This window comes from Narcine bancroftii, chromosome 8 (genome assembly GCF_036971445.1).
Source record: "Narcine bancroftii isolate sNarBan1 chromosome 8, sNarBan1.hap1, whole genome shotgun sequence".
Classification (NCBI taxonomy): Eukaryota; Metazoa; Chordata; class Chondrichthyes; order Torpediniformes; family Narcinidae; genus Narcine; species Narcine bancroftii.
In genome coordinates, this window is record NC_091476.1 from 134,539,110 (window position 1) to 134,551,318 (window position 12,209).

The 12,209-nt window shown below is 37.4% G+C and overlaps 1 protein-coding gene across 1 annotated transcript in view; it reads right to left on the reverse strand.

Annotated features, from left to right (window-relative positions):
* Positions 1 to 1,142: 1,142 nt before the first annotated feature.
* Positions 1,143 to 12,209, reverse strand: part of LOC138741198 (A disintegrin and metalloproteinase with thrombospondin motifs 15-like) — a 51,655-nt gene continuing 40,588 nt past the window's right edge. Inside the window, exons 6-9 of the mRNA XM_069894918.1 lie at positions 11,118 to 11,295; positions 6,241 to 6,416; positions 4,969 to 5,144; positions 1,143 to 3,314 (exon numbers count right to left, since the gene is read on the reverse strand). Coding sequence (XP_069751019.1) covers positions 2,528 to 3,314; positions 4,969 to 5,144; positions 6,241 to 6,416; positions 11,118 to 11,295 — 1,317 coding nt within the window. The 3' untranslated portion in view covers positions 1,143 to 2,527. The remainder of the gene's footprint in view (positions 3,315 to 4,968; positions 5,145 to 6,240; positions 6,417 to 11,117; positions 11,296 to 12,209) is intronic.

A 12,209-nucleotide genomic window follows, 5' to 3' on the forward strand; every position in this document is an offset into this window, starting at 1 on the left:
AAATGGTTAGGGGCTGATTGGGGGTGGGAAAGCAGGCAGAGGGAAGATTGTGAGGATTAGGATTCTGTAATTAATCCTACCTCTTCACTGTTTGCCTGAACAAATAATGAACTAAGCTAGAGGTCATACAGATTACAACAAAAATATGAATAGGTGTTTAGAAAAAATGTGCATGAATTTCTTAAAAGGAGATTTGAGGTAGTAGCTACAAGCCTAAAGAATGGAGTTTAGTCATTTATTATCACTGTATGAATCCTCACATCAACATCACATCAAACTTGAGAAATTTCACATGTGCGCCCTTCATTCCATCCTTGGCATCCATTGGCAAGAACGTCTCCAACTTGGAGGTCTTGGGTCATACAAATCATACCAGCATTGAGACCCTGATCATCAGGCCCCAGATGTGGCGGGTGGGACACATCATCAGAATGAACAACCATCGTATACCTCACCAGCTGTTCTATGGTAAACTGGAGACTGGAAGGAGTACTTGTGGTTATCTATGCATGCACTATAAAGACACTGTGAATGAAACCTTTGCTACTGTGACATCCAGCCAAGAGATCTAGAAGCTGCAGCTGGTGAGCCCTGTGCTGTGAAGCCTACATCAGTTTCGAAGACAGACGCTGACAAAAACTGATGGAAACGCATGAACGGCATCACAAAGCAGAAGCCAGTTATTACAACAACTGACTTCCAGGCCCCCATTGTGCTAGACTCTGCAGTCACTTTTGTGTCCACAGATAAACTGCATAATAATGTCTTATTTGATTCAAAAGACTACCAATAATAAATAATAATAATAATGAATCCATATCCAACTTGTGCAATCATTCTGTTTGGGAAAAGGTCTTTACCATTCGCAACACTGTTTTGATTTTTGAAGGTTTACTTTGCTAATATTCCATGTCATGAGGGACATTGTGCACTGAACCTACATGACATTGATGTGTGAAGATCTCTATAAAGTATGACAGAGGTGAATTGCCCTTTCATCCTCAACGTCAAATGCATGTCAGATCAGCCATAGTAAGTTGTGCTCATATCCCCACATTTTGCAACAAGAAGCAAATGCAGGACAATGATTACAACAGATGGATGATATTTTTTAATCTGTCAGTCAATAAAAAGGCCAGCAGTTGATAGATATTTACAGTTTTATTGTGCACAATTAAACAGATGTATACATGGTATACGTAACAGCCAATAAACGCTATTTATGCCTTTTGCAATCTAAAAATGCAAAAGAGTAAAGTAAACCCCAATAACATATGAACCATCTTTTAGATGGAAGAACAGTAACTGCAGTCCCTCCCAACCAGAACACAAGTGAAAGGGTTACAGAGTCTGGCATAAATGATGCTTTCTTTAAAAATACTGCTGCATTACAAAGGGAAAACGTCACAAACCATCAATGCAAATGGCTTTGAAATATTGTCACTAAATTAATAATTCAAACATTTTCATGGATGAAACAAATCTACAAATGTTTTCTTCCTTTGAAAGAAAGTGAAATATTTCCAAAATTATCACAGATGTTTGCAGGCAAGCTTATGAAATGTGCAAACACGAACAAAGGATAAAACTCCACAGTTACAATCTCACCCGACAAAGAAAGTACTTAAATTGTCAGTTTAGTTTTACATTGATGGTTTTGGAACCCAATACGCACAATAAATAATGTTGCCAGCATACAGAAAATGATTTATGCACCATGTAATATTGCCCCTATCAGAATAAATTATTACATATAAAACGTAGTTTACTAAGAGATTGGTGGAAGCGCTCATTTTGCAAATAGGCCCAGTTACCAAGGGTATATTGTTCATTACAGACACAAAGTCTGTCTTATTTAATTGGACTTAGCACAAGCCTAAACTCTACTTCCTTTCATAAATAGAATTAAGTTCTTATGTAACACTTTGTAACAATGACACCAGTTAAACATGACTAAACATTACTTGACATGTCACACAATAATATTACTGGATAAAATATTCTATTGCTTTCACATACAATTGCCCGTTTACAAATAAACTGACTTCCACATCTCTGAAGTTAAGAATGGTCGCACATTTCCATTGGCCCATTAATATATCACCTTGGGGCATCCCTGCATTATATTGCAGCGGTACCTACACTGGTCCCTGTATTGTTTGATGCTCAATGGTGAGTAAAACATCATTAAACCATAAAAACAAACTCTGACTGCTTCTAACCCAGTGACAAACTGCATTATGTAAGTGCTCAATAGGCAGTCATCACTTTTTACTTTAGTACATGGTCAATGAAGTCACCAAAATAGTTTAACACCAACTTATAAATGTCAGAGGTAGACTTCCACATGTAAATTTTAGGTAATTTCATTCCCAATTATACATCACAGATCTCCATATTTCCCCAATGTGGAACAGTTGTTAGTTTCAATATTCCATTTGGGTTCAGGTGCAACTTCTGGTTGCTGTGAATCAACCTGCCACTTCTAAAGACTACGCTTATCTGAAATTATATCCACCAATGATTCTCAACAGAATCTCACAGTGCAAAAATCCAGCTCTTGTGGCTTCTTCCTTATACTGCAGTGTTCTCTAGGTAAAGCATGCCCTGTATCAGCTTTACATTTGATTAAACGTCTCTTGAAACCTCTGCCACAACTCTTTGAGCATGGCGACCATTCACCAACCTCCCACAATGGGCAAGGATCCCCACATTGCCGGATCACTTGTGGTTTCTGGGTGGTATCACAGTCAAATGCTATCTTTCCATGATTGTCTTCACACTCAACAGATCTGTGTTGCAGTCCATTTCCACAAGAAACAGAACACCGAGACCATGTTCTCACTACCCATTTATAAATGGGCTTCTTATAATCTGGTTTCCGTGTGTTTATTTTATTTAATTTGCTCAGACTTTCATTGTTCAGTAAAATTCCTTTTGTGTCCTTTTTATTGGGGCTATGGGAAAATTTTTCTTCTCTGTTATCCTTTGGTAGATAGAAGGAATAGCGAACACGAGGAGGAGTCATTTTTCCAACTGATAGGACTTCAATAACCAAGGGCTCCTGGATGGGTTTAAAAGCTTGAAGGCTTTCAACAGAAGTCGCTGTTCCACTATATCTCAGCAGGCTTCCCTTAATGACTATGTCTCGTTCGACTGCAGAAACAATGTAGTGACCATTGAGAATGTATTTCCCATGCTCATTCCTGACAGCCAAATAGTTGTCATCATTAGTCATCCCTCTGTATCCTCTTTGCTTGACATCAATGCTGGCGGCTCCAACTGGTATTGTCACAATATAATTGTACCCATGTCTGTTGAAAGTAAACAGTTTTAATTAATTTGCTGGTTATTGAAACATTACACAAGCCTTCTTCATATTTTCTTTATCCCATTTATGAAGACCCAAGGCTAACCCACGAACTCTACTGACCAGATCAAATCCCTTCACTATTCAATATTTCACAAAATCCATCCATCCCTCAAAGATCAAACTAAAACCTTTTCTGCTTGTTAATTTTACCTTTTTTTTGGATTCAAGAATTTCCCAAATGCCTTCCTGTTAAACTGAGAAGAGAAGAATGAAATTGGGCACCTCTGGGCTCTCTATCTTGGAGAGATGTTCTTTACAGCTCATCTCAGGCTGAGCTGTCCCTCCCAGTTCTGCCTTTGTGGAGCCTCATAAGCAGAGAGAGAGAATATCATTCTGGACCCTTAATGTTCCATCCAGAAACCAATAATAATGGAAGCTTGTCCACATGCATTTTGAAAGAGATAGTTAATGGTGTGATGAACTCTTCAAAAATAGGAGAAAATTGCAAAAACATCTAAAAGGCAGCAACACAAATACAAGGCACCTGTCTCCTTTCTCCTTAAACCTGCTCCTTTGATTATTAGGACCTTAATTAAATTTACCAACCTTGCCTCAATTGCAGCAGAGCACAACATAAATCTATCCATCAGTTCTGAAGTGTTCAATAGACCTCCAAATTCAAATTTTGGTGGGGAAATGGGTTTCCCATTTTCACAACTCCTCTACTGAAGTAGTGGCTGTTTCTTGATACAAATTCCTGAAGTGAATTGCTCCAATTTTAAGATTATAACTTCTTTTGGCCACCCCTCTCCACACTAACTATCATTTTAGAAACCTTCATTTGAGCACCATGGTAGGAATACAAGTAATCTCTCACTTGGGTATTTCACTGTTGATGTCACAACCTCAGTAGCTAAGCCTGGGCTTTCTGGATCACATTCAGAACAACATTCCCAAAATGCTTCATCTTTTCCAAGGCTCTATAACTTAATTTTGTTTCCAGGTCCTTTAATTTGCAAATTGTGTGATGAGACCAAATAAGCTCTTTGTTCACAGACCCTCACCTCCTATTCCACGTCATTTACCAGAATGCATGAACTCACCAAGGTGGTTTGTCCCTTTCCTACCTGCTCTCCTTTGGTTTGCACTTAGAACCTAGCCAGTGTTCTCTCAGAGTCACCTGACTTCACATTGGTTCTCTGTCAACTTCCACTCTCTCGGCTAGTTAGAACATAATTGAGTGATTGCTCAAACCTTTATGTCTCCACAGAGCTACACCAACATTCTTCCTACCTTTGTTGTTTGTTCTAGTTTATCTTCAAATAAGTTTTATTTACTGGATATTATTTGAAAGGTTAATAGGCATCTTGTCAAATGTAAAATGTACTGGCGTTGACTATATTCATCTTGTGTATGAAAATTACCAATTTTCTTTCAAATGACATTGAAGTTATAGAGTGGATACACCACAGAAACAAGCCCTTTTACCCAGCATGTCCAAGCTAACCATTATGTTGCTATCTGTACCAATCTCCTTTACTGGTACTTGGTAAAAATATGAATTTCTAATTACAATTGTTTTTAATGGCATTAAAGTGGAACAACATCATCTTTTAAACAATGAATTCAAATGATAGAAAATGGGAGACACATACATGGGCTTTGTGAATAAACCAGAAACTTTCTTGCAGCTTTTGTGGTCACCTCCACATACACCACATTTGTCAAACTTCTTTTTGGATCCCAATTTCCCATCACAGCCAGCTTTAATGCATTTGCCTTGGACACATACAGCTGAAGTGTCTGGCATACATGGAGTTCCATCCACCACCTGCAAGTTTGGGAAAACATTGGAAATTATGAGCCCATTTCATATTCTTGATTCTGCTAACAGTTTTGTGAATCTATTCTGCAGAGCTTGGATATTCTGCTTTATGAAGCTGCTTTATATCCTGCTCTATAACCTGAATTTCTCCAGCATTGTTTTTAATTCAACCACAGCATCTGCAGACTTGTGTTTCACTTATGGAGGGATATCAGAATTCACAATCTCTATATGCAACTGAGTCCAGCTCAGCATTCCTTTAAAGTGGAAGTAGAATGATTGAACAGAGTCCCAGCAGAGACACGCAAAAAAAAAAAACCATGGGATGCGTTTAAATAAGAAGTGTGCATTTCCATAGGAAATTGATCAAAAAAATTGCAGATGTTGTAAATCTGAAATAAAAAAAAACAGAAGAGAAACACTCAACAGCTCGCATATCATCTTTGAAAAGAGAAATGGATAATGTTTCAGGTCACGGACTCATTATCACTTCTTTGGTAAAAGAAAGAATTCATGGAAAGTCAAAGTATTGAGAGAATGGAGTCGAGAATTAGGAATCGGTACAAGGGATAAAAAGAGCCAGAATTGTAAATCTTTGGAGTTCTTTATCTGAGAGAGTTTGAATATATTTAGGACTGAACTAAATTTAACTTTGGATTCCATGGAAAATAAGGGATATAAGAATTAGGAGGAAAAAGTTCATTTAAGGAGAAGAAAACCCAAACTTATTGAATGGTCCACTCTTACTCCAATTTAATTGGTTCTTGGAGAATGAAGATAACAAAAATGTTTTGAACATGAACCAAGGCAGATGATGTCCTTCCGTGGAATTATGGGCATTATCACCTGGAATTATATCTCATTTCGAGTTAATCATATCAATTGTATAATAAATGGGTAGGATTCTGCAGCATTGATATTAAATCACTATAGTACTTTTGGGATAACACAATGAAATAGCAAAGCCTTATAAAGTGAACTTGTGAAAGTTTTTTTGAGAGCTAGATTCAGAATATTTGCCAACATATCTACAGTTCTGGAAACAATTTTCCCCATTATGCAGAATTAGATATCCTGGCATTAAAGGGTCTATTATGCTTACCTTGGGTGCAAGAACATAGAAGTATCCAGTGCCATTCGCTCTACATACGAGCTTGCATTTGTCCCTCAGTGATACTCCTGAATATTTAGGAACCCACACCACAGATGAAGCAAGCCTGTTTGTGTTAATATTGTAACCATTGAAGGATTCACACTGCTCCTCTCTGAAACTTTTACCTGCGTTTTAAAATGAGACCAAGCAAAGGCATCAATCAGAAGGATTCAACCACAGCTCATCATCACATCTGCCATATGGCCAAATTATTCTTTCCCCTTTGATCAGTAAATCAGGGACTTTGCAAGTGAACAAGATTGTGATAGGTTGAAATGAATGAAAGGATGAGATGGTGAGATGAAATTTGTTTATTGTCATGTCAACAAGCACTATGTACAGATGCACAGAAATTCTTAGTCGCTGCAGGCACACAGATACACAAGCTACACCAACTGTTTACCACAGTGTGCCAACAGGAAAAAAAAAGAGATAATAAATACAAAAGGAGAGATAAATATTCTTAGTTCCAATTTGTGCAGGAAAAATAATGATATTTCAAGGGTGCAGGCAGATCTTTTGATGGTCCTAGAGTAGTTTATCATTCAGGTTAACTGCTCAATTTGCTTGCACTTCCTTCTTGTTTATATTTCTCCCTTTTGCAGACATGCACGTCTTTTCTTGGGTACAGTTTTTTTTTCTCTCCACACTACCGATACATAGAAATTCTGTCCAGCCCACAGGAAAGAATCTCGGGGTTGCATGTGATGTCATGTATCTACTCTGACAATAAATCTAAATTTTGACCTTTGACTTTGGGTCATATGGGGAAGTTCAAGCGCCTGATATCAGTTAGAGGAAAAAAAAGAGCTATTCTTAAACCTAGAGGTGCTGGACTTCAGAACCTTCTGCCCGAGAAGAGATTGTGAGTAGCATGACGATGAATGCAAAGTAGACATTACGTCCGTTGTATGCACAGGGTACTCCCTCAAATACTTCAGCATCCATACTAATGCCACAGACAGTGGGCCCACCCTCTATCATTATGTTGCAACCTACAACTGTGTTCTTTTCCTTTCCTTCAGTGAGGATACAATGGCTCAACCAGCTAATTCCAAAAACAAAAATGAGCCACATGAGCAAAGTACAGGAATGTTCAGCTGCTGGTTTGTCATAGTTGGGAGCGTCTGTGCAACAGCCCAACTTAATAGCTGTGTAACTGTCTGGAAATATTTAGGCCTGTTATTACAGAGAAATTCTAACTGAAATTCTATGTTTAGTTCACCAAGTGTCACAATTTATTCAAATTATTTGCGTTGTTAGAGAATATATGCCACACATAATGATATTATGCATTAAAAAATCAGATTTTGTCACAGTCCTAATAAGAATGTTATGGACTTATTCTTCCTGAAACTCTGCACTACAGTTTACAGTTTTTATTCCCCTTAAAAAAAGTTCAATTTACTGCCTCTACATTTACATCTGCCAAATAAGAAAAATATAATTCACAAATGATCCAACATCTAATATTTATTACACATCTCAGTGATTCATTTGTCATGATCAATTTTTTTTTATTTAGAAAGAAGACATACAGCATGGTAACAGGTAATTTCAGCCCATGAGTCCATGCCTCCCAATTTACACCCCCAGTACGTTTCAAACAGTGGGAGGAAATCTGATGCCCCAGGGAAAACCCATGCAGACAGGAGGAGAATGTACAAACTCATTACAGACAGCCCGGGATTCGAACCCAAGTCCCAAATGCTGGCATTGTAAAGTCATTGAGCTAACAGCTATGCTACTCCAACTGTGCCCCCCTCTCCTGTTCACCATCCGAATGAAAAAGATCCCCAAAGTGACCTTCAGTTTTCTGGCTTTTTAAAAAAAATTTAGCACGGTATCAGCCCACGAGCATGTACCACCCAAATAACCTCCAACAACACCACCACCCCCCCACACCATACGTTTTGAAGGGTGGGAGGAAACCAGAGCACCTGGAGGAAACCTGCACAGAAACTGGGAGAACATACAAACTCCTTACAGACAATGCCAGATTCAAACCTGGGTCGCTGGCACTGTGACAGCATTGTGCTAACCACTACGCTAACTAAGCTGCTCTCTATGCTGACCATGCCACCCTTGCAAGTTATTGCAAGCAATGGCCATTGTCACATTGTTCAACAAAAGAACCTTCAACATATCAGATATGCCTACATTCCAAGACTCCACAAAAATGATCCTGGCACTTTTAATTTAGTCCTTCAGGAGTTACACCCAATCACATCACAAGGCAGCCAAAGGAGAAATGCTCAGCAAGTCAAGGAGCATCTGTACGGAGAGGCCAGGAAGAAGGGTCTTCAACCTTCAGTGTTGTCCGGTTTCTTTTTCCATAGACTGAGATCTTCCAGCATTTCTATTTTTGTTTCAGATTCCAACATTATTTGTTTTTCTTTCTTGTAACTTTGGCAATTTTATAATTAGATTTACACTGTCTGTAATTTTTAATCTTTCATCTAGGACTTACAAATTCAATCTAGTTTTCAGTAATTAAAAAAAAATTAGATGGTAACAGGCCCTTCTGGCTCACAAGCTCATGCTGCCCATTTACCTACAACCCCATACTTCTGAAAGGTTAAAAGAAACTGGAGCACCTGGAAGAAACACATGCAGATACGGGGAGAAAGTACAAACTCTACAGACAGCACTGGATCACTGGTGCTGTAATAGCATGGCAATAACCGCTAGCTAACCTTGGCACCCTAATGAATGTACATTTCTTTCTTTTTAAAATATTTTTATTAATTTGATAGAGAGAAATATTACATGAATATATTATTTAGATATTAATTAATTATATAGGTTTTATTGAATGTAATACAGAATTAGTCCTATACAAATTATACATGGTCTTATGTAATTCTCAAAATATGTGAAAAATCTTTAAGAGAATTTCACCTCTTATTTTAATATTGAGATATACATTGTGTTTATCCAAATAGTTCAACCTCTTCTAGTTGTAAAAACAAAAATAAGAAAAAAAAAGAAAAAAAAACACACCCCCATATTAATCTAACCTCTCCCACTAAACATGGTCACAGCAAATAAATTGTAAAGAATCGAGTATAGGCCCTCGGACAGAACCCCCCCCCCACCCAGAGCATCCCTGTCTAAGTAATCAAATTATGATAATAGTCCATAAGTGGGCCTCATAGCTTGTCAAATTCAACCTTGATCTCTTTAACAGTAGATCCAATTTTCTCCAAACTGAAGCAAGACAAAACATCCTGTAACCATTGCCTATGAGTTGGTGCTAGACTGTCTTTCCATTTTATCAAAATTGCTCATCTGACCATCAATGAAGTAAAAGCTACTATTCTTTTTTGAGTTGAATCCCAGGAAATCTTCTCTTCTAGAGAAGAACCAAGCAATAAAAAAGACACCAGGGTTCTAATTTAATCCTAAGAATCTGTGATAGCGTTTAAAAGAATTGTTCCCAATATTCTTGTAGTTCTGGACACTCCACAACATATGAATTAGAGAAGCCTCAAAATTTTACCTTTGTCACAAAGTGGATCAACATTAGGCAAAAACGAGATCATCTAACTTTGGACATATGTATTCTACATACAATTTTAAATTGTATTAATCAAAGACGAGCACAGCACTGGATCACTAGCGCTTTAACAGCATTGCAATAATCACTAACTAACTGTGGCACCCTAATGAATGTATATTTCTAAAACTGTTACATTCTATAACCTCTGACCACAATACAGAACATAGAACAATTTTATTTTCATTTATTTGTTACGTTTTTACTTTCCAGAGTGTTTCACCTTTTCAAAGGAGAAAATGTAAATCCAACTAGTGAATATTTATTTTTTTTTAAAATCAACTTTTGATTTACAAATTATTTGGTCCATTGCCTTCAGCAATGTAGTTAAATATTGTTTCATGACAAGGAAATTTCCATTGTAAGTAGGTGAAATAGGCATCATTTTTCATTTAAAATTTAACTGAGTGAATCCACTCAGCTCCAATCTTATGCTTCCCAGTGTCATTGTGACAAGCATCTGTCTTAATAATCATTGAAGCAAAGATTGGTACAGTTAAAGGAAATGCTGAACAGCATTTGTAAAACTTATGCAGCTTTGTCAAACAAATCTCCTAAGCATGTGACAGTTTTGAATGGATGTGCAACATCTGTTACCCCTTATTTAAAATGGATTGTGATTTTGGAACCTTCCGAAGCTTTTTGAAATGAATATTCTTTGCATCTTCTTTCAGAACCAAATGATCAATATCTTCGCATGTGAGCACTACCCCTTTCAATTTTTTTTTTTTTTTTTATATTAACGCAGGTTAAATCGAGCCAGATTCAGATTGGTTCCAAAAATACTCCTCCTTTCTGGCTTCTGAATTATGTACATTTTCCCCAATCTTGAGGCCTTTCTATATGAGAGTGCCAGTCAAAGTTAATAATAGACAACTTTACAATGCAAAATTGAAATAGTTTCAAAATTAACTTTAAAAGAAGTGAAATTGATATCTGGAAAATCCATCAAAGAGTGAGAAAAGGGCATGCTTTTCAGTGATGAAAGGATGTTGCTGAAGCAATGTATCCTTTGAAAGGTAATCAGAATTCAGAAAGGAATGGGATAATGACTTTGAGCCAAGAAAACAAGGTAATGAAAATGGTTTAGATCTCTTGAGGAATCCTCAAGGTAACCCATCAGTCCTAATGGTTCTATTTTGCTCCCACTTCACTATTACCTTACAAAATGTGCACAGTGGAATGGTCCCAATAAACTGACAGCACAATGTACATACATTACTAAAGTTGGATAAATAATACAATATGGCTTCAATAAATGTCTCACCATTGTCAGGGCACGGGTCCAAATTACATGAACGGTACTTGACACGGATCCCCTCACAATATCTCCCACCATTGGTTGGGGTCGGCTTATTACACTCCCTTTTCGCAAGCTGCACGCCACCCCCACATGTCCGGGAACATGATCCATAATGACCCCACTTTCCCCATCTCCCGTCAACCTGTAATAAATAGTGGTCATTAACACGGAGTTCAATCCTTCATCATTGCACCACAAAATGATATCATTCGTGATAATATTACAAAATAATAAAGACACCATTATTAACTTTAAACGAAATCCAGCTGCAAGTGAACATTTGTTTTACCCACTTTAAAGCAGAATTGATTGGGTTTGCTATGGCCAAATCACTGTGAATGCCAAAGGCTTTGAGATGCTGTCATCAATTACTGCAAGATTTTCATATATTTTACATTCTAGGTGAATAAAGATTGAATATCACCAAAATTAAATTCTAACCATTCTTATTCACTTGTGAACTCAATGATAAGAGTTACTGTATCCAAGCAACTTAGCATGTCAAAAGAGGTGTTCCCATGTCAAAGAGCAATTTGAAAACATGCCTTCTGTGAACAATTATAGTTGTTCGTGATGTGTTCCTGCTCGATTCAGACACTGAGCCAGGATCAGGAGTGATCTGGACAGCAGGTTTTCATGTTTACCATAGGGAAGAGCTTCCTTAATCTTTTCATTATCCTTTCTAAAATGTGATGGAACTAAACCTCTAATAATATCACGGTGAGCAGAGTGTAACACTTATCAAAAAATCAAACCCCTTGCTCTCTTCCTTGTCTGGCAGATGGTTCTATTGACTAAACTTGTGCATGCAAGACCCCTGATTCCCTTCTCTTCTATTAATCTTTGTAAACTAGGTTAGCCAGACAATTATTGTGAATCTTTGTAATTTATGCAAGTTAAAATTGTGTTGTTAATACAAAGAGATTGCACAAGCTACATCATTTATGTTTTTTTAAATTTAGATATTCAGCATGGTAACAGGACCTTTCACCCCATAAACCTATGTCATCCAATTGCACCCGAATGACCTACATCCCTGGTATGGTTTTTCAAAAA